The sequence below is a fragment of the Myotis nattereri genome, assembly GCF_964212035.1.
Source record: "Myotis nattereri genome assembly, chromosome: 1".
NCBI lineage: Eukaryota > Metazoa > Chordata > Mammalia > Chiroptera > Vespertilionidae > Myotis > Myotis nattereri.
The window spans coordinates 130,392,224-130,416,316 of NC_138075.1; the positions used below are offsets into that span (position 1 = coordinate 130,392,224).

The following is a 24,093-nucleotide window of genomic DNA, read 5'->3' on the forward strand; positions in this document are numbered from 1 at the left end:
GTGGGCAGGGTTTGAGAAGGGACCTGCCCAGGCGTAGTCAGGAAGAATTTTGGAGAATATATGGACTCAGAGCAACTCAGGGTAGCAGTGCCCATGCAGAGCTCGGGCTGTGCTCTGACATGCGCTGTACAGATATAAGCTATAAATATTTCAGTAAAAGTGAACACAATACTCTTCCTTAGTTGTATGTAAATTCAAGTCACATTAATGGATCCATGAATAGATGATGCCTGGATCACTAATATCCAAACATTAGTGCGAGAATATGATTCCTGGTTGGGATTTGATCATAGTTTTTGGGTAGTTGTGTGGTTTTTCCAGTTACCTGTTGTGTCAGGCCAGCACAGCTAAGGGTTCAGTGAGCCTGAGAGGGGGCAGTGAAGGATTAAAGAAAAGACAGACAGAGGATATAGTGGGCCTCGGTGGATCTCCTGAGCCTGGCTGAGGCCACAGAGGATTCAGCCAGCAAGCTGAGGCTTTATTTTATAGCCAGAGGTAAATAAGGTAATGGTCACCATAGTTACAGTATTCTTGTGAGTTTCACTTGTTTTGGCAGCACTTGCTGCACTTCCCACAGCCAATTAGCTGCCTAGGAAGGATCTAGGGGGGTTTGGGGGGCCTTAAGGTCAAGCTTAATTATGCTAAGACGGCTCTGCCCTCTAAGCTGGGACTTGTTTGTGGCTCTGCCACAGGTCAATCTGAGGCTTAACTCTATAGCCGCTCCCTATAACCTATGACACAGGAAGCTCAGTTTAACTAACCATAGATCCTCATAGATTTAGTGGTTACTAGAAAATACAATTAGTTCTGAAAACTCTTTGGGACATTTTAATTTTGTTATAGTAGTCTTACTTGTGATAGCTGATAAGCAGGGCAAGTGTGCGTATTTAAAATGTGAATTATTTGACATCATATTGGAATATGCTCTATTCCCACAACTCCTAGCTGTTCTAGAAACATATTAACGTTTGGAAATGTAACATAATTTTTATTTTTTTGCATCAATCTTATGGACTTAGTACACTTTTTCCTATTTCTCACTAAAGAACACTCTGGACTCTGCCTACAGTGGGAAGTAAAAGCTAATTGCTTTGCAGTAGCAGCAATGAAATGCATTCTGTCACTCAATTGATATCAGTGACCAAGTGAAATGAGATCATTTCCTAGCAGTGAACTCAAAAGGAAAGCTTTTAAATGTTCCACAGGAATCTTAGTGTGCTCTTGTCAGTATAATGTAGCTGATAGAGTGACAACCTGATTTCCCAGTAAGTATTCACTTTAGCCGTGCCAGCTGCTGGGCTCTACCACTGACTATGGCTTTGATATTGAGTAGAGATAGTCATCTTTGAAGGACGTAAATTGTCTTATCTATTACTGATGTTCCTTGTCTCATTTATTAAAAGACCTTGTCACAGCTGGAGACTGCAGCTACTTTCTTTCCCCCTATTTTACATATATATATGAGAAATACATTGGATTGTAAAATAGTTTATTAGTGTTTAGGCTGTCAGCAAGTTAGAAATACATAATATTCAGAAAATACGTAATTTAAAACAAAACCTATGCATAATGGTCAATTATTCTAATTGTGTTGTAGTATTATTTAGAAACTTTTATTTCTAGTTAAAACAACCAAAATACCCATATTAGAACTTTAAATAAATGTGAAGCTTGTAAAATTGGGAATTCTTTGTGTAATCATCTATAAAAGATGATCATGGATGTAAATTTTTATAAATACAGTTAATCAATTGTTCCTAAATATGATGAACCAGGTTAGAACATAAAAATATGATTTACGTAAACAGCACTTATGAAGTGGACAAAATACTAAACTCTTAAACTCTTAGATGTTTTCTAGAGTCAAGTATGTTTAGGCTTGGTGGTTTAAGGTAAGAGGGAATGCATGTGTGCAAAGGAAATGTAGAGAAAACCCTCTTGATCATGACTGAATGATAAAACCCTAGTGTATAAAAACTTGTACTGGAAAAACCTAGCAAATATTTTAATATACATGGGAGAAAGTTTCCAAATAAATCAACTAAGGATATTCTAACAAAATAATTAAAAAATATTCAGAGTAAAAATAAAACAGTAGCGTCCCTTTCTAGCCATGACAACGTAATAAACTGGATTAACCCTCTCTCCTTATGCAAAAACAAAATCTAAAGGCAAACAAAAATATATGAAATAATTGTTTTCAGACATTTGACAAATGCAGTGTAGATCTGTGATACTTTAAGAAAACAAACACGGTGAGTCCTGTAAATGTCCCCAAATTATTACCTGGAAACATCTTCCTCACTGCAGACAAGAAGGGTTTCTGAGTGTACAGTGGGGGTAGGTGAGATTTCACCTTCTCATGTTTTTATAATCTAGAACATCTGTCTGCAAAAGACTCAATAGTGGGGTATTTCTGGCCTGTGAAGAAACATTAAGGCACCGTTCTAAATTATGGAGCTGAGTATATTTGATCTGACTGAAAAATAACCATGAATTATGCATCTTAACTTATTAGTTTTAGGGGAAAAAATTGACGGGATGATAAATTCAATGAAAAGCCATCAACATTCTGTACAGCAAAGTAACTGTATTTAGAATAAATAGGGGTGAACCAGGCTTTAAAATGAATGACTGATGATCTTGGATTAGTCTATTAACTTATCTAGATTTAGTTACCTCATATGTAAAATGAAATTGCTAAACAAGAGCAGTAGTTGGTAATTATTGAAAGTAATAAGTACCATGATTGTGCACCATTTACATGTCTCAATAATTCTCCATAGTATTTCTCTGAAATAAGAATTCTTGGTATTGCATTTTACAGTGAGAATAATAACCTGTCCCAGGTGAAAATCGCTAGTCGGTGACAGAGAGTGAATATGCACCCAGGTATATATGTTTCCCAACCCTGTGTTACTATTCACCAGATTATAATGCTTAGATATAAATTCACCAAAAAACACGTATTTGCACTTCATAATAGAAGGAATGGACAGTAGTAGGTGGTCAATATTAATAATAAAAAAGGAAGATCAATGTAATTATACTAAATATTTTCAAAACCAAATTCTAAAAACATGAAGATACATTCTGATCTCTTGGGCCAAGACATTTTGGCAGTCTAATAAGCTTTAGTTATGATGTGCTTCTTTGAACATTAGGAACAAGTTCTGATTTTAGTGGAATTGTTGTAGGCAAGTGGATTAAATTAAATTCATATTGAAAATTAAGAATGATTTAATTTTTTTCTATTGAAAATTGTAGCTCAATGTATATCCTTGTTCAAAAACCATTTTTATATGTATCTAATTCTTGTGTTATAATTTGTACAAGTAATCCACTGAATGTATATGATTCTATGAATCCTGAGCTATAATACACCTGTGGAATCATTACCACAATTAAGAAAAAGACCACATCCAACATGCCTAGAGGGATTCCTTATGCCCCTTTGTAGCCCATCCCTTCATCTGCCCCTGGCTGCAGACAATCGGTGATCTGCCCCTTATCACTGTATGTTTCAATATTCTGGAATTCTATATAAGTGGAATCATGTAATATACAGTTTTTATTTCTATTTCAATTCACAGAGGACTGTTATTTTTAGATTCACCCATGTTGTTGTGTGTATCAGCAGTTCACTTCCTTTTAATTGTACAGTTGTATATCATTGAGTAGGTTTGCCATCATTGTTAGTCTACTCACTTACTGAGCATCTTATCCTGTGCTCATCCATGATTTTTTTTTGCAAAGTGTTTGTTTAAATATTTTGCCTAGTTCTAAAGAAATCTTTTCTTACTCTACATGGTTTGAGAGTTTACTTGTCCAAGCTATTGACATGGTTGGAAAATGGTGAAGCAGGACTTGGACTTCAGTGGTTTGGCTCAAGAGTCTATAAAAGTAAAGCTTAGGTCATAGCAGCGGCCTTCTTCAGGGTGATATGTGAAATAAAGTAAAAAGGTTAGATTGGGTGTGGACTCTAGACAGTGATGAATGTGGTGAATGGTTGGTTGCCTAAGAAGTCTGAGCTTCATTTGAGAGGTAATGGGGATCTTTAAGTTTTGGGTCCAGAAAAAGAAACAATAAAAAGAGTTTTTAAAAATATCATGAGGTAGTAGTTTAAATAAAATGGGTTTGAAGTAGGTTAAATTAAGAGCTGGTGGGGATAGTTAGTAATTTACTAGAGTGACATAGGTAGGCTCTCACCTAGAAACAAGACTAGTGGGACAGATAGGATGGATGGATGCTTTGAGGATAACTGCATGGAAGATGATCATGTTTTCCTGATACTACACAGTCACTGATAATTAAAACAGGTCTACATTTTTTGCATTCTGGCCATGCAATTTTAAATGATAGAGTCCTCTATAGTTTTATAATGTTATAAATCAAAGAAAGGTGGTAGAAAGAAGGCAGGGCAAGTCTTGACCTGATGTTCCTCCTTTAAACTTTCTTCATTTCCTTCTTTTATTCCCTTCAATTCTTTCTTACTTTCCTTCCTTCTCTAACTCCTCCCATTCTTCCTTCCCTTTGTTTTGCTCAGGTATTCTCTATTATTCCTTATGGCTAAAAAAATAGCAGAAAACTATATTGGTATGTATGTAGTTGTTATCTTACATGCAACTTTTTCAAGTTTCAGTGTAAAAAACTACATTAAGTATAGGGAAATTTGGATAGAACTGAAGTATAGACAAGCTTGGCCACAGAACCAATTGGTAAGATTATTTGGGTTTGTTTTTTACATTATATCATCTTTTCACCTTGAACTATAATAGGGAAATGCCTAGAACTGTGCCTGGTACAAAGCAAGTAGAGCAAGTGTAAGCAAAGTTTTACAAAAAGAATTTTAGTGTAAATACATGGAAGAGTGCTTTCTACAGAACCACAGCAACTTTTAAAGCTCTTGCATTCACACCGTGTTCCATCTTGTCCTCTGTAATCAGATGCATTTTTTCCCATGTGAACACATTTCTCTTGTGAACACATTTTCTTGCATTTTTGGAAAATTATAAGCCATATTTTCATTTAAAAGTGCTTCTTTCTAAAATATTAAAGAAAATATATTGGTTACCATCAACTTGCTATGAGCTATGCAAAAAATATTTATATTATGATAGTATATTGGAAATGAACAATCATTCCTGTCGTGTGGCTTATGAGGTTACTCTGAGTATAAATATGGGAGGGTAGTATATTAAGGGTAAATTTTCATTTATGGTCAAACATGATGAGTATACATATTTAACATGTAGATGCAATTTACTTCACTACACATAATCAAGGAACTAGTCCAGGTTCAGATCAGAAAAGGTCTCTTAATCCATAGCTGTCCTAGGAAGCTGAGGGAATTTCTAAATCACCTTCAATTGGTGGATGTGTGTGTGACTTAACCACAGTCACACAGGCCGACCATAGGTAAACATGACATAATACATGAAATGTGACTTCCCTTTGTGAATCTCAGAGCTAATATTCATCCTGGATGTACCAGAAAGAATAGGATTACACAGAGCAAGAACCCCAGATCTCCTCAAAGGGTTCCCTAGCATATTCAGCAAGAGACTGGATCAGTACATGCATGTGAGAAACTACCCAAGGCCACAGAAAGGCCCATCCTAAAGGATTAGGGAATAGCGCTCCTCACCACCTATCATGTGTATCCTCAACAACCTCTCTGAAAACATGTTATTCACAGAGTGTTGGGTAGAGTATTGAAATGGGTTTTGCCTCAGTAGTGGGGAACTACTAGTCCCAGATTAAACGTGGTTCTGGCTCCATCTAACCAATTTTAAAAAGAAAGTCCTTGCCGCAGTGAGGTTGGGACGGCCCCAGTGAGGTCAGGACAGCCCTGGTGAGGTTGAAACAGCCCCGGTCAGGTCGAGAAAGCCCCAGTGAGGCCGAGATGGCCCCGGTGAGGTTGAAACGGCCCCAGTGAGGGTGAAACGGCCCTGGTGAAGTTGGGACGGTCCCGGTGAGGCTGAAACGGCCCCGGTGAGGTTGGAACGACCCTGGTGAGGTTGGGACGGCCCCGGTGAGGCTGCAATGGCCCTGGTGAGGTTGAAACGGCCCCGGGGAGGCTGTGATGGCCCCGAGGAGGTCGGGACGGCCCCGGTCAGGTTGGGACAGCCCCAGGGAGGCCAAAATGGCTCCGGTGAGGTCAGAATCGCCCTGGTGAGGTTGAGATGGCACTGGTGAGGTCAAGACGGCCCCAGTGAAGTCAGGATGGCCCCGGTGAGGTTGGGACAGCCCCGGTGAGGTTGAAACAGCCCCGTTGATGTTGAAACAGCCCCAGTGAGGCCGAAATGGCCCCGGTAAGGTCAGGATGGCCCCGGTGAGGTTGAAACAGCCCCGGTGAGGCCAGGACAGCCCCAGTGAGGTTGAAACGGCCCTGGTGAGGCCTAGACGGCCCCAGTGAGGCTGGGATGGCACCTGTAAGGTCGGGACGGTCCCAGTGAGATTGGGATGGCCCCGGTGAGACCAAAACGGCCCCAGTGAGGTCAGGATAGCCCCGGTGATGTCGAGACAGCCCCGGTGAGGCTGGAACAGCACCGGTGAGGTAGGGATAGCCCCGGTGCGGTCGGGACGGCCCCGGTGAGGTTGAAATGGTCCCGGTGAGGTCAGGATGGCCCCAGTGAAGTTGAAATGGATAATGTGGTCCAGTATAGATTGATGAACAGGGATAGATGCAGAGGCAGAGCAGCATTGAACAGACTGTCAAACTACAGTGGGAAACCTGGGGAGGGTTTGGTGGAGGGGTTAAGAGATCAACTGAAGGACTTATATGCATATAAGAAAAACCAATGGACACAAGACACTAGGGAGTAGGGGAGGCCGGGGGAATGTCAAGGGGGAGGGGGAAGGAGACATATGTAATACTCTTTATAATACTACAAGAAATAAAAATTATTTTTTTAAAAAAGTCATATAACAGACTATTCCTAAATAAATTATCTACATTCAAGGAAAAAGCTTAAAACATTTATAAAAACATTAAAATCCTCAGGACCTTTCAAAGTTAAATCCATTATGTCTGGCATCCAATCAAAAACTACTAAGGAAATAAAGAGGAAGAGAAAGATGGCCCATAAAATGATTAAGTTAGTTAAATTTGACTCAGAAATAACACAAATGTTATAATTTTTAAAAAAAGAACATTAACATAGATAACATAATTGCACTCCACATATTAATAAGGCAAAGAAGAGACATGAAAGATATAAAAATGAACAAAGTAAAATTGTAAATGTGTGAGGTAGTAATACAATGAATACATTAAAGGCATAGTAGATAATTCAAAAGAACAGTTTAATTCCTGTTGAGGAACAGAAACTATCCAAAGGAAAAGACTAAGAGAAACAAAATAAGGAGTATCAGTGAAATGTGGGACAACACTAAGCAGCCTAATATTTCTGTAGAGATGAGGTAAGGAATAAAGAAGTATTTGACAATGATGGAATCATCACTGCTTCTATTCTAGATTATAGTGGAGGCTGTAGTCCATGCAATCAGGCAAGAAGAGAAATATAAAGAGAATTTGAAGAGAAGAAATAAAACACCCTTTATTTACAGACCGACCGTATGATCATTTGTGTAGAATATCGATTGTCTTCTGGAAGAAAAGTACTAGAACTAATAAATGATTTTTAATAATGCAGAACACAAGAGGAATATCACATTGCTGTTGTATATACTAACATCTACTCTGAAAAAAGTACAAATACTAATAGTAAAAATTATGAAACACCTAGGGATAAATAGATCAAAAAGATGTGTAAGACTTGTACACTGCAAACTTATAACATTGATAAAAAACAAAACAAAAACTAATGATACCCAAATACATGGAGAGACATATTTGATTCATGAGTTAGAAAACTCAGTATTATCAAGAATTGATTGTTCCCAAACTGAGCTATTGAGTCAACATAATGCCAATCAACATCCCAGCAAGATTTCTTGGTAGACATTGATAAGCTAATTCTAAAATGTATATGAATATGTCAAAGGGCTTAGTTTAGTCAAAACAACTTCAAAAAGGAAGACAAAACTTGAAAAACTAATACTTATTTAAAAATTATTAAAAATACAATACTCAAGACAGTAAATTAAACAACTTACAGAGCAAAAACGAGTTCAAAAACAGACTTACTTTGACAAATATACAATTGCAAAAACCTTTTAGAGATTTTTGTAACTCTAATTTAAGCCCATCATTTGGAGTAAAAATACATGGAATGTCAAATCTGAAAGAAAAGTTATGAAAATACTAATAGACACACACAAATGAATTCAGAGGTTCTTAGTAGTAAAACATGATGTCAAAAAAAACATAGAATAACTCCATTGGAAATGTCAGTACTTGAAATATCTCTGCCAATAACACACCTTAAGCAGCCTGTTGTGTCACCATGCCTCCCATCAGTGGTCACGTCTAATGGGCATTCCCAGGGCCAGAGTGTATCCATTGTACTGGTTGCCACTAAGGGTGGCTAGGACTCATGGAAGAGAAATTGGCATCAAGTAAAAATGAAGGGGAAACCTGGGGCATTCTGTGGCTCTCCAAAAACAGTGATATTGTCAGAGGCATTTGGAAGAAAAATGAATAAATAAATAAAAGCCAACTTGGAGAGAATGCCCACCCCAAAAAAGTGGTGAAAATTTGAATATTAGAAAATAATAATTAAAATAAATTGGAATAAACTGAGCTTAGCATCTGAGCAGTGAGTTCCTGATAATACACATGAAAAAGCACATGAGACAAAAGTATAATGAAAATATTGCCATACATATTTGAATTTCAAATATTAATAAAATTGTGACATGGCATTATATATCAGTATAACCAAATTATGTAATTCTTAAATTTAGATTTGTAAAAAATAATCGACATAAGATGATTATTTACAAATTTGGACCAACATTTATTGATATGGTAAATTGTCAATGTTATTTTAAAAAGCAATCTATAAAACAGCCTATGGGATATAATAATATGAACTGATTTATCAGAATACATAAACATTCATAGAAATATTATACAAGAGTGTGTGTGTGTGCCTGTAAGTTACTATTGTGGTGCTGAAATTAGAAATTATTTCTCTTTCTCTTTAAACAGATTTAGACTCTAAATCATAAAATATTGGAGAAACCAAGATGGCAGCATAGATAAACACCAGAAGTTGCTGCCTCGCACAATCACTTCAAAAATACAACTGGAAGAAAAAATGGACATCATCCAGAACCACAGGAAGGCTGGCTGAGTGGAAATTCTACAACTAGAAGGAAAGAGAAAAGCACACTGAGACTCAGAGGAGGTGTGGAAGTAAAGTGCAGAGGTAGGGAGGCGCACTCGAAAAGGGCTGGCAACTGAGGACACGGTTGTCTTTTTCAATTGGGAGAAAGTCACAAACTCCCGACTGCTCTGAACTCCAGTTCTGGGCGAGTCTCTGGGGACCCGGACTCATACAGGGAGAAACTGGACTGTCTGGCATCGGTCGGAACTCGAGGGCGGCTTTCTCTCAGAGGGGCTTGCAATGATTATCTCAGGACACTGAGACACGGGGCCTCTTAGGGTAGGACTGAGGAGCAGCCATAGCTGGTCCACTCAGTTGATCCCCTGAGCCCCCGCCCCACCCAGAGGCTTTAGCATATGAAAGGCCTGGCCCTTTGCAATCTGAAAATTACCTAACAAACTGCAGCTGGGTCAGAGAGACCCAGAACTTCCAAAAGAAGGCCCAAGGCCCCATAGCAGCTTGCATTGCTTCACAGCTGGGCCTCATCTGGGCACCTCCAAACCACAAACAAAGAAGAGGAATCTGCAGATCTCTCCGTATCTCCTGCTGGGTAGCCTCTGGCAGAGGCTAAATTAGCACCTCCTTAGAGATCCAAGAGCCAGTGTACCCATTGCTCAGATTGGGACCATCCAGATTACAACTCCTCAGATCCATAAGGGACACACTCAGGGGGCAGACTCAGTGAGCACCAAATCCCCACTGAAGCAAGTCTTGCCCCAGAAGGGTGACCCAAGCACAGAAGTTCTCCCACTGTAGACACAGCTGATTCTCACAGCCAACTGGCCTGGAGGTCAATTCCTCCCAGTGATACCTACAACAATCAAGGCTTAACTACAACAAGGCTGTGCACAAAACCCAGAAAGGGGTGCACCAAGAGTGTCCACCTCAGGTAACTGGGGAGGCTGAGCCACTGGGCCCTATAGGACACCTAGCACAGGAAGCCACTCTATCAAGACAGGGAAGCAGCCAAAATGCAGAGACAAAGAAACAGGTCACAATGACAGAAATGGAGGCAAGCAAACTACTGGATATAGAGTTCAAAACCACACTTATAAGGTTTTTCAAGAATTTTCTAGAAACTGCCGATAAATTTAGTGAGACCCTCAAGAAATTGAGTGAGACCCTCGAGGTTATGAAAAAGGACCAACTAGAAATTAAGCACACACTGACTGAAATAAAAAATATTATACAGAGTTCCAATAGCAGACTAGAGGATTGCAAGAATCTAGTCAAAGATCAGAAATATGAAGAAGCAAAAAACACCCAACTGGAAAAACAAACAAACAAAAAATCCAAAAATATGAAGATAGTGTAAGGAGCCTCTGGGACAACTTCAAGCGTACCAACATCAACATTATGGGGGTGCCAGAAGAAGAGAGAGAGAAAGATATTGAAACCCTATTTGAAGAAATCATGACAGAAAATTTCCCCTACCTGGTGAAAGAAATAGACTTACAAGTTCGGGAAACACAGAGACCCCCAAACAAAAGAAATCAAAGAGGACCACACCAAGGCAAATCATAATTAAAATGCCAAGAGCAAAAAACAGAGACAGAAACTTAAAATCAGCAAGAGAAAAACAGTCAGCTACCTACAAGGGAGTACCCATATGACTGTCAGCTGATTTCTCAACAGAAACTATGCAGACCAGAAGGAAGTGGCATGAAATATTCAAAGTGATGAATAGCAAGAACCTACAACCAAGATAACTTTACCCAGCAAAGCTATCATTTAGAATTGAAGGTCAGATAAAGAGCTTCACAGAGAAGAAAAAGCTAAAGGAGTTCATCACAACCAAACCAGTATTATATGAAATGCTGAAAGGTATCCTTTAAGAAGAGGAAGAAGAAGAAAAAGCTAAAGATACAAATTATGAACAACAAATACACATCTATCAACAAGTGAATCTAAAAATCAAGTGAATAAATAATCTGATGAACAGAATAAACTGGTGAATGTAATAGAATCAGGGGCATAGAAAGGGAGTGGACTGACAATTCTTGGGGGGAAAGGGGTGTGGGGGGTGCGGGAAGAGACTGGACAAAAATTGTCCACCTATGGATGTGGACAGTGGTGGGGGGTAAGGGCAGAGAGTGGGGTGGGAACTGGGTGGAGGAGAGCTATGGGTGGAAAAAAGAGGAACAACTGTAATAATCTGAACAATAAAGATTTAATTAAAAAAATATATTGTAATAATTATGTATGGTGCCAGGGGTGCCAGACTTATGGGGTGATCACTTCGTAAGTTATATAAATGTCTAATCATTATGTTGTACACCCGAAACTAATATTGAATGTCAAATGTAATTGAAAAATAAAGTCACAAAACATCAAAAAAAATATGAACAAACTGCTAGGATTTGGAATTGGTATATCTTCCTTCATACTCTGTTTCTTTCTTGTATTTCTTGCTAATGTCAGTTTGTCTATCATTAGCAGCTACTCTTTTTTACCTCCCCTTAATTGTCATTTCTAATATGTTAGTAATTGAGAAACCAGATAAACAAATTTTGAAACTTTGGCTCCAAATACACAATTCTGCTTGAAGGCTTTAATGTCCCCCGAATAAACTGCACAATATTTAATGTTTTTATTTTGTGGCAGCTCTTTTGGTTACTCAGAGTTTCATTTACTTTCTGGTTCCTGTCTCTCTTTTGGACAGTGGAGGACTTGTTGGAGGCGTATAAGCATAACCAATGAAAAACACTGACATAGTCCAAGTTCCTAATTTGTCCCAAGAGGCAACAAAAGCTCAGAGAGATTACAGGTTGCCTGAGGTCAGAAAACCAAGTAGCTGCAGGCCCAAAGTGGGCTCTAAGGCCTAAGGTTCTGTGCCAGCTCCTTCCTCATATTCATGGAAAAATAAACAAAACTTTAAAACTCAGAGAAAATGAATCTGTAAAACTGTCATGTAGCTCAATAATGTTTTAGCATGAGACACAAAATAATAGCGTTGTAACTCAATTATCAATTTTTAAGCAATGAGTAAAAATATAGGAACAGAAATTAATATCATAAATCCTATTTGTAGCAGTCTTGACACTCAATTTATAAAGCACAGATTATTTAGCCACAGGACAAGAAACGTGAAGGAGAAAATCTTTTAGTTAAACTAAGGAAATTCTTCCTTAAAGGAACTATCCATTCCCTCCAAATAAAACTTGGTTTACCAAAATCAACCAACAATGAATTATCTGTGTTGGGGGTTATCTATAGCAAAACTTAAAACACAGAACAGATTTCTCTTTACTATTTGGCATACTTCTGCCCAAGCTCTTCCATCCTTAGTTGGTCTGTACACAAGACATGAACTGAATTTCCATTATGACTTAACCCCATCAGAAATCATAGGAGCACCTTCACTTCTCTGCCCTCCAGTCTCCACAGGAGGCCTTAGGCTCTCTCTACCTTCCTCACGAGGGGACGGAAGAGTTGTCTGATGTGTGCACTTGAGAGAAGGAACTGAAGATGCTTGCTTAGCCCCAAATACTTCTTTAAAAAGACATAGCTGCCCACAGTCACATGAACTTGGGTCTGCTCTCATCTCTGCAGGGAGCAGCCTGCCAGGGACAGGCGTCAGGTATTTCTTCCCTCCACTCACAACTGGGTGTGAAACTGCCTGATTTGGGATGAGTGTTCAGAGGCAATGTGATCCCACATCTAAACCACATTTTCCAATTCCTTACTATGTGTGAGTAACCAAGCTGGTAAGTCCATTTCCATCTGCCTGACTCTATGATCTCATCTCAAAAAGGAAACAGGGCTGTCATTTGCCATCTACCCCACCACAGCTCCAAAAAGAAAGATGACGACTCTACACTTGCAGAAATGTCTTCTCCTTTCTTGACTTTATACTTAATGTACATTGTTCAAAACAACCCCCATTTTAAAGAGGGGAAGTTACATTTTTGAAAGAAAAATGCAGAGAAGCCAACAACAACAGCAAAACACAAAAAATGCAAATATATGTTCATTCATTTAACACTAATTTATTGATAGGCTACCATTCTATTACATTTGATACTACAGGTTGAAAAATAATGTTGCCTTCTCTTTTTGAGACCAATTGATACACATATACAAACGACAGACACATCTACATTCCCATGTGTGATATATGGTCAGTAACTAATGATATATATATTTTATATATATTTTATTGATTTTTTAACAGAGAGGACGGGAGAGGGATAGAGAGGTAGAAACACCCATGAGAGAGAAACATTGATCAGTTGCCTCCTGCACACCCCACACCAGGGATGTGCCCGCAATCAAAGCATATGCCCTTAACCGGAATTGAACCTGGGACACCCTCAGTCCGCAGGCAGATGCTCTATCCCCTAAGCCAAACTGGTCAGGGCTGATATTTTTAAGTTAAATTTTGATATCATCCTTATTTTAAATGTTATAAAAATAAATGTAATATAAACATAATAAAATCAAGTACATTTGCCCATTTAAACTATAGCAATTCATTATCTAATTGTAAACAGGTTAATGTGAGAAGGAAATACATTATCAGTTGGTAAATATCAAAAACATGTATTTTATTGCAGAAAAAAAAGAACTGAGGAAAAGTTTGCTGATCAAGGAGCTGAAAAGTTAAGTACAGAGAAAAATGAATGACAAAAAAGCATAGGAAGAAGTTGAGCAATTATCTGTTGCCTTTAAAAGATAAAATGACTACAGGGCAATTGTCTAAGTGGACAAAATAAAGTGAAGACATGAGGAATTATATAGAGCATATAATTGATGTGATAAACAAGTTTGTTAAGCTCTGTTTCTGCCTTCTGAGAAACCAGCATCACCACTGTGAGAGTTTGAAAAGAGGTAAAATTCAGAGTAGAAAGGCACTGCCTTGTTGATGTAAACACGTGGTCTGTGTTTTGTGAGGAAGCACTGAGACTCAACATTTTGTGGAGACACAATGTTCTGTCTGCCATGTGCAAAGCTAAAGTCTTAGGAATAGTAACTGTTTTAGCTTTCATGTATTTGTATAGCAAGAGTTGTTAACTGAAAACACATTTGAGAAATAGAAAAAATTATTTACATGAATTATTAGAGTTCTAATGTTTTCTGAAAGTCTTAGAAATGAACCGAAAGCCCAAAATCAATCAATGTAAAGTTGAGTCTCCCTATTTGACACAGATTGAAAGGATAATGAGGAACTATGTGACATGCATTGTGTTAGGAACACAAATATTGAAAAACAGTTGAATATAAAAAATTTTGAAATCAGAGAAATTCTATGTGTTATAAAATTGTCAGGAATAAATTTTTAAGTTTTCAGTTCTAAGAAAACAATTCCAAGTGCAAGAAAATGTAGTGATATGTCTGTTCAAGCTAATTTTAACTTTTGTAACTTATTATAATAAACTAAATAACAAAGTTAAATAAAACTGTGAAATCACTTCTGATGTATTGGACCAACATCCAGAATTAAACTAGAATATGAAAACTAATGGTAAGAATTAGCAAATCAGATATGTAACAATCTGTACCAGTACAGATGGAATCAATTGGGCAAGGCTCACCTCCATGTAATGACGACAAAGGCAACAAACCTAAATATCATGAACATGAAGAAAACTGAAATCACAGATTGGAGCGGTACTTTGGGTGGGGGGTTGGCAGCCGGGGGCGAACCTCAGCTCGACCTGCACCCTCTCCAATCTGGGAGCCCTCAGGGGAGCTCTTTCTAATCGGGAGTTTCTGTCTGTCTTTGCAATCATATGAGCGAATTGTCTGAGACCCCCAACCCAGTTTGGTTTGTTGCTCACAGATTAATAGAGGCATTTTTTTTTTTCTTTGCTTCATTGGTGGAGACTTCCAGGAAGTTTTAGGATATCTTCCCTTTAATTTTTCCTGGACACTCTGACTTTACTTATGTCTGTCGCCTTTGCTTTCCCTCCATCCCCAGCCTCAGCAGTAACTTGCTCCAAGCTCACTTTGCTCTAGTGCAGCAGTTCTCAGCCTGTGGGTTGCGACCCCTTCGGTGGTTGAACGACCCTTTCACAGGAGTCGCCTAAGACCATCCTGCATATCAGATATTTACATTACAATTCATAACAGTAGCAACATTACAGTTATGAAGTAGCAACGAAAATAATTTTGTGGTTGGGTCACAACATGAGGAACTGTATTTAAAGGGCCAGAAGGTTGAGAACTACTGCTCTAGGCTCTAGAAGAAAGAGGGTTCCTGGCATTCCTGGTGCTCCCTGCCCTCGGGGCTTCTGCTTCTGGTCCTGAGGCTGCCATCAGAACTACAGTTCTCAGCATTCCTGGTGCTTCTCTTGCTCTGGGCTTCCACTTCAGGCCCTGGGGCTGCCACCAAAACTACTATTCCCAGAATTCCTGGTGCTCCCCAGGCTCTTGGTTTTCCCCACTGAGGGAGCCACGTCCCCCAACCTGCCGGATCTCCCACTCTGCTCTGTGTATGCAAATTACCCACCATCTTTATCAGGTTAATTTGCATACTAACTCTTCATTGGCTGGTGGGCATGGCTGGTGGTTGTGGATCGTGAGCACGGCTTTAGCATAGTGGAGGGGTGACTAATTTGCATGTTTCTTTTTATTATATAGGACTAGAGGCCCGGTGCACAAAAATTTGTGCACTCGGGGGGGAGAGGGGTCCCTCAGCCCGGCCTGTGCCCTCTCGCAGTCTGGGACTCCTCAGGAGATAACGACCTGCTGGCTTAGGCCTGCTCCCGGGTGGCAGAGGGCAGGCCCAATTCCTAGGTGCAGCCCCTGGTCGGGCTCAGAGCAGGGCTGATTGGGGAGTTGGGGCGCCGCCCCCTGTCATGCACAGAGCAGGGTGATCGGGAGGTTGTGATGCCACCCTCAGTCACGCTCAGGGTAGGGCCGATTGGGGGGTTAGGGCACCGTCCCCTGTCACACTCAAGGCAGGGTCGATGGGCAGGTTGCGGCACCACCTCCTGTCACGCACAGAGCAGGGCCAATCAGGGGGTTGGGGCGCCGCCACTCTCACACTCAGGGCAGGGCCGATGGGAAGGTTATGGCTCTACCCCGTCACACACAGAGCAGAGCCCTTGGGGTGGTGGGGGCTTGGGGTGCTGCACCTGGTCACACACAGAGCCGCAGGGTGATCAGGGGGTTGGGGAGCTTCCCCCTATCAGGCACAGAGCAGGGCTGATTAGGGGGTTGGGGCGCCTTCCCCTGTCACGAACAGAGCCGGGTGGATAGGGAGGTTGTGGCCCCGCCCCCTGTCACACACAGAGCCGCAGGCAATCAGGGGGTTTGAGCGCTGCCCCCTGTCATGCTGATCCCGGTGCATGGAGGCTTCACGGCTCTGCTGAACCTGGTGCTGGGAGGCATATTACCCTTTTAGTATATAGGGTAGAGGCCTGGTGCATGGGTGGGTGCCGGCTGGTTTGCCTTGAAGGCTGTCCTGGATCAGGGTGGGGGTCCCCACTGGGGTGCCTGGCCAGCCTGGATGAAGGGATGATGGCTGTTTGCAGCTGGTCACAAACCCTTCAGGGTGGGGGTCCCCACTGGAGTGCCTGGCCAGTCTGGGTGGGGGGCTGAGGGCTGTTTTCAGGCTGGGGGTGACCGAAGCTCCCAACCGCTCCTTTTTTTCTTTTTTTTCCTTTGTTTATTCTGGGCCAGCTTTAGCTTTGAGGCTTGGCTCCAGCTCTTAGGCCTCCGCTGCTGAAAGTAGGTTTCTGGCCTTTGCTTACAATGTTGCGATCCTGCTGGCTGAAGCCCGGGGGCCTAAAGCAGGTTTCTGAGGTTTTGTTTAGCTTCTATATTTGTTACATAGTTGCTTAGAGTTGCTTAGAGGCCTGCAGCGGCAAGAGGGGAACGTTGGAGTCCTCTGTCACTGAAGCAAGCAAGCCTCATGTTAGCTTCAAGCTGCCTGGCTGCCAGCTGCCATCTTGGCTGGCAGTTAATTTGCATATCTTGCTGATTAGCCAATGGGAAGGGTAGCGGTCATATGCCAATTACCATGTTTTTCTTTTATTAGATAGGATTGTCCTTAAAGTTAGAAAAAACAATGCCGAATAAGACAGAGCACTACAGTAGGAATAGTTCAAAATGTCTAAACTTTGCAAATAAATGGGATTGATAAACACATTCAATATTGATGTATTTGTAACATTTATTCTTTAGAATCATAGTTCAATAATCTTTAGAAGTCTGTTGTTTTATAATGCCCCATCCCAAAACCCACCCCTTTCTATTATTTTAGACATGTTACCATCTCTCATAGAATTAGTTGTTTTCCTAATGGCAATAATTACCTTCCCAGTGACTCTACAAAGCACCTTCTTTCCACAAGTCTAAGAATTTTGTAATCCCTACTGCTATAGAAATTTGGCGACCTATCTCTGTATCTTGGTAGATTGGTGCTTCAGACTCTCTCTTCCTGAGTCTAGCATGATTTGGTGAACTAATGCCCCACAAGGAAACTATGTATACCTTGAAAATACAATGTTAAGTTTAAAATCAACTATTTTTTTCAATTTATAAAGAAATACTAAGAGTAAGCACCTCATTCCTCCCAAAATATTAGTTAAACAAAAACATTTTCACAAATATCTTCCCTTGCATTGCTTCTGCATTAACATTCTTTTCCCTCTTCATTTTGCAAAATGAGACATTTTCTGATTTTCTGGTGAGGACATTTCAAGTCTGCATCATAGTTTAGCTTAACAATTTACAAAAGCATTTGATTTTTTTTTTGTACCAGTAGCCCAGTTTTACAAATTTGTAACAACTGAGACTGTATTTGGCCTAAAGGCTGTCTAGAAATTCTTAGCTTTGCTCTTCTATGTTGTGTTATGATGAAGCAAACTGAGAAAAAGAGGTTGAAGTCTCACTTAGCACAGGCCTGAGCTACCTTTCCCTGCATGAAAAACACCATAAAAACATAATTAAAACCATAAACCATCGTGCATTGATTGAAATGGGTATTTCAGTGTGTGACGTCAGCATCATGACAAAGTGTGTCTCCTCTTAAATCTACAACAAGTGGAACATCTAGAACCCAACAAAGGCACCTCTACTCACCTCGATAGTGGGCGTCTTGGGATGTGCAGAAGAGGCAGAATAGAGAGAGGAGCAGGGACAGGCCCCTCCTGCAGTTCTCCAAGGACAAGGCTGAACTTACAGCCCTAGCAAACACAGTACTACTGGTGGGGGAGGCAGGGTGCAGTGCCCACACCACTGCTCAGTAGGAGTCCCTCCTCCTCCCCAAATCCAGATCCCTCCCCAGTTGCAGCTGTGCCCACACCACCACAGACCAGTAACAGCAGCAGAGCCAAGTCTCCAGCCTCCAGCCACAGAACAGTGCTGCCAGTGGCCAAAGGGAATGAGGCAGCAGCTCAGTGGGCTCGCAAACTGGCTCCCCTCAACTGGCCACACCCACACCTACCACCATGGGGTGCCCTGAGGCCCAGGCGACCAGGATACAGCATTGGCACCCACCACCCTAATTACCCAAGCTGCCACTCCCATGTCCAAGGGTAAGCCTCACACACCTTGACTCACTGCACACCCTCCCCAAGCTTCAGCAGTACAGGTAAGAGAAAAGAAAAACTGCGCTATACCACCATCTACTGGAAAACAAAAGAAAGACCTGAAATTATCAACCTGCTGAATTGTGAAAATCACAACATTCCTAAGAAAAGTGTTCAGCACTTCAAATGTGCCAGCAGAGGAACAACCAACCCATCAAGCAGCCTGGACCACCATAGTAACACTAACACAGAAAGAAAATGATAATTCTCCAGAAGGAAACTCAGAATACTGGACGATTGTGATCTAAATGAACAGAGAAATCAAAATAGCAGTCATGAAGGAACTCAGTGATACAAGAAAACTCAAAAGTAAGTTCAACGAGCTCAGGAATGAAATGAATGAACAGAAGGAGTACTTTACCAAAGAGATGAGAAGTATAAAAAAGAACCAAACAGAAATTCTGTTGCTGAAGAAGTCAATAATAAGATGAAGAAGGAATATTTTAATAGCACTGATACACAATGAAAGCTAGTTGCTATTTCAAGACTATCATTGCCATCTTAGTCATCACTTATTCTAGTGCTGTCCAGATAAACAGACATAAGTACACATCATTTAAAAATTTAAATATTAATACATAAATTTAAAAATAAAAATTCAAATATTTGCTAAATTTAACTATTTTATGAATGTACAGCTGCTCAGCAAGACATTTTATAACAATTGGAATAAAAACGCTGAAGTAAATAGCAATTAACACTGTCCTTTGACCTAAGAAGATGACAAACATTTTCACTTAAAGAGAGAAATTTAACCTTTTAGTGCTACAAGTTTATTTAATTCATTAAAATGATTTATCTCCATTTCATTTAAGTAGCAAACATCCATAAATGGTTAAATATTTAGATGTCAATCATTCACTTATGCTTAGGGGTGGAAAAGTTGGGGTTCAGCAAAACTTAAAAATGGTTATGAGCCATCACCAATTTAGAATCCATTAGAAAGTAAGCCAAAGCATCTCCAAGTACACCACTGGTTATTAGACAAGAATATATAATTTCTAAAATCAAACTGACATGCAGCTTTTTAAGAAGTTTAAAATGTGTCACTTTAGGCATATTAATTGAATAAAGTTAATGATAGGTATCTCTTGCAAATGAGAGATCCAGGGACTTAAAAGTGATCATAAAATTTCTGTCTTCTTTCTACATTAGCACAATAATTAAGACTTCTTATTAGTGTGTACTAGTCAATTAAGCAACTCGGAATTTCACCAAATGAAACACAAGAATTGTATCAGAAATCTGAAACCCAAGAGGAAAAAAGATAATATAACTAACGTGTGGTAAGTTGAAGTGCATGGGCTTGAGGTAGGAATCCCCAGGTTTTCTCTTGGAATACAATTTCTCTTGCTGAGCTGTTTCTCCCAGAAAAGTTTGTTGCTGACTTCTGCTAGCTTCTCCTTAGTCCTAGGAAAACTGTAAACAATAAATGCTTAGTATTTTATTTTTCTCTAAGTGACTTGCAATTTTTTAAAGTAGCCAGGATAGTAAATGGAATTGCCCATTAAACAGCATTTTAGCAATGAAAAGGTGTCAGAGCAGATCTGCTCTACTCAAGTATAGGTTCTTAATTTTTCTAAAAAAGTACTTATGTTTCCAGGCAGTGCGGGGAGGGGGTTCCTAACTAAGTACTTAATCCAAAGTAGGGAGGCTATCAGTGATGCAGACGGCTTATCAGGTAATACTTGCTGCCTCTGGAAGGGCTGTACTTACACGACCTTTTAAGATGCCCTTGGACATATTTAGTAGCAACTTTAGAGATTAAAAAAAAAAAATCCCTCAAAGACACTGTCAAGCATTTGCCTTCCCCACCCTTGTACAATACACTCATTACCTTGGAGATATTAATCATATAACACCCAGGCATAATTTAGAACAACAACCTGTAAGGGAGAACAGATATCCTGGCTAGTGATCAAATGAATGAAAACAGCTCCAGAGGCCATCTATCTATGTTATAAAAGGCCCGTGGCCATAATGCTGGAACGCCAGAACAACCAAACAACCTGTCACCAGGAGGTGCATGGAGCACCTCTCACTCCCTCCCCTCAGCCTGCCAGTCGCTTGGCACAGAGTCGGGGTCTGAGGCCTGTGAGGCGGACGCAGCGAGCTACTCCCACATGGCGGGCCTGGGGTCCTGCCGGCATGGCGGGTCTGGGTTTTGTGTGATTTTGCTTGCTGGGCCTCTAATTATGCAAAGTGTCTCCTTAGGAGTTCAACTGAAGACCGGGCATTTGATCACTTGCTATGATGTGTGCTGACCACCAGGGGGTGGTGAGGAATGAAGGGAGGCCCAGGCTTGCAGACCCCTGATAGGCCCTCATCACTGGCCAGGCCTAGGGACCCGATCTGTGCACAAATTTCATGGACTGGGCCTCTAGTCTATTGATAATAACAAAGTTCACAATCAAGAAAGTAAATATACCAAGTACCAGAATGTGTTGGAGTAACTTAACGCTTTGTATTTACGTTTTTATCTTAACTATTTCTATTTAGGGGACTTCTGACAAGCAATTATAAGAATAAATAGTAATATGCTAATTAGACTAGAGACCTTCTGAAGACCTTCTGACAAAGCCAGAGGCTTGGCTAGCCTGCAAACCACCCCAGCCACTCACCCAGGCTGGCCACGCCCCCCAAGGTGACACACATCCTGATTTGAGACCCCCTTCAGGGCAGACCAACCAGCCCCTACCCATGCACCAGGCCTCTTTCTATATTAATAAAAGGGTTATATGCTAATTAGACCGGGAGACCTTCTGGATGTCTGTCCGGACAGAGTCATAGTGGCGAGGCCAAGACAGAGGTGGTTAGGGGCAATCAGGCCAAAAGGTGAGGGCAGTTGGGGTTATCAGGCTGGTGCGGGGGATGGGGGGGGGGAAGCTGAGGGCGAGCAGGCCAGCAGACAGAGTGGTTACGGGCTATCAGTCAGGAAGGAAGGTGAGCAGTTAGGAACCAGTGGTCCCAGATTGCGAGAGGGTTATCTGCCAGTTTAGGCCCGATCCCTGTGGGGATTTCCCACAGGGATCGGGCCTAAACTGGCAGTCGGACATCCCCCAAAAGGTTCCCAGATTGGAGAGGGTGCAGGCTGGGCTGAGGGATAACCCCTCCTCCCCTGTGCACCAATTTCGTGCACTGGGCCACTCATTTTATAATAATATCGCTGTTTAAATTTTAGAGCTTCAAGACACTCAGGTTAAAGACTAGTAGTAGACCCAGATAACTACATGGAAATATTAAGTGGGGAAAATAAAGGCAGGTAAAAGCAAAAAAAGGGGGAGAGATGAAACCGTCTTAGAGGGACATTTGAAAGGTAAGTTTATTTACTAACATCACTTTCCAAAGTTAAACGACCTAGTTGGCTTTCCCGCACTACTAATCTATGAACCTGGCCCAATAGTAACCATGTGTAAAGTTTAGAGGCTAACTAATGAATTAAATTTATTTTCTCTGATTCTGCATTTGACTTACTCAGTTAGCTGATTTTCCAGTAACTTTCTGCCTTCCAATTCTTCTTGGCAGAGTCGCACATATTTCTCCAATTCTCTTTCGATATCGTCTTGAGAAGTTTGCACTTTAGAGATTTCTGATTCCAGCTCTTTATTTCTGAGTTCCAAGTGACTTGTTGAAGCCTGATCATTTATCATCTGCTCTGACATTTCTTGAGATGCTCTTTGTCTCTACAGCAAATAAAAAGGATACATTCTTAAAGTAATTATAAGCTGAACACTTATATTTGTTTTCTTTAGCTTTGAGTCATCAACTCAGAGATCAGCTTTAAGTGTGAAAAAAGCTGAAATTTAAAATAGTTATCATCAATGTCCACTGAATTAAATCTGAGTTATAAAGTTAATCATTCTTCTATTAGTACGCATGTAATCTGATAATTCAAAGAATAATAGAATCAGTGTAAGACATTAAAAGTTAAAAAATATAACTTAATTCAAGAGTATGGTACAATTTTAAAATCATGTTTTTTACCTTTTCTTCCTAATAGTCTTATTTTACATCAAGTGTTCTTAAAACTAAAATGAAGGATCATTTGGAAAGATCAATTTAGTGATAATGTTGGAAACTAAAATAGTGAAAAGGAAAAACAAATGCCACCTTCCTTCCAGAAATCTACAAAATCAATTGCTATTAAAGGGAGCAAAGGAAAGGCAAAAATACTGTATTTATCCAAAAGGAAATATGCAGTGAAATGAATTAAAGCACAATAAATCAAAAAATTAACCTGTAAAAGTGAATTGACTTTTTCTACTTTGTCTTCTACATCCCGCCTTGCTCTTTCTTCAAGCTTCTTTTTATAGTCTTCTAATTCACAGATTTCTACCATATTCGTTTCTATATTTCTGAGGTTTACTGATTCTTGTTTCGCCTTCTTTACTCTATCCTTTAGTTCTTCACGTCTCTTTAGAAGTGCTTCCATTGATAATTCCTGTTGAGGTGTCTTTTCCTCATCCAGACGTATACATTTTGAAGATGATGGTTGCAGTTTTGCTATAAGCTCATCATTCTGCATAAATAAAAGAATATAGTTTGGTTATGAAGGTGTGGACACCAGTACGAAATTTTGAAATGAATTCAGTGGCAATAAAATGTTACCTATACTCTGGTAGGGTTTTAGAATGTGAAACCTTCAATTACTCAGAATCAAGACCAAAGTTAAAACAACCAGGAGTCACAAAAATGTATTTACTGGTGTCATCTTTGCCACACAACATCTCTTCTGCCCTTGATTTTATACTCTTTTTTTCTATGACTGTTTCATGTCTTTCCTCCACAAAATGACTATGCATTGCTCCAAAATAGAAAGTCTCATATCTCTTCCCCCATCTTAACACTTCATAATCTTACACAAAAGTTTTAGGGATATGGTATTCAGATATTCAGAACTGAGTCAACAAATGCCTCACAAAATAAGACTTTCGAAATGAGACTAATTAATTAATCTTATAAATATAGACTCTAAAATGTCATATATCTTTTATTGAACTATGAACGTTTGATGCTAATTTGAATTGCATTCCAAAAAGAAATGAATCCCTGCATTACTGAGAAATTATATCTCTCACTGTAAAAGTTTAGCGAGATGAGCCCTATATTTTTTAGAATAAAAAAAAAAATGGGGATGGGGGCTTAATCCAATAGTGCTATCTTGAAATTCTTTGTTACTTCCCATAAAATAAGAGAACATATTAAGCAAAAACAACATCATCAACAACAACAAACTTGCTGGAATGTCAATGATAATG

General features: G+C 40.0%; 1 protein-coding gene across 1 annotated transcript in view; it reads right to left on the reverse strand.

Moving 5' to 3' along the window:
- Window positions 1–3,750: 3,750 nt before the first annotated feature.
- The window catches only part of LOC308523134 (ankyrin repeat domain-containing protein 26-like), a 76,586-nt gene continuing 56,243 nt past the window's right edge, over window positions 3,751–24,093 (reverse strand). The window contains exons 15-18 of the mRNA XM_081096819.1: window positions 23,073–23,354; window positions 22,310–22,518; window positions 20,117–20,254; window positions 3,751–5,044 (exon numbers count right to left, since the gene is read on the reverse strand). Coding sequence (XP_080952945.1) covers window positions 5,029–5,044; window positions 20,117–20,254; window positions 22,310–22,518; window positions 23,073–23,354 — 645 coding nt within the window. The 3' untranslated portion in view covers window positions 3,751–5,028. The remainder of the gene's footprint in view (window positions 5,045–20,116; window positions 20,255–22,309; window positions 22,519–23,072; window positions 23,355–24,093) is intronic.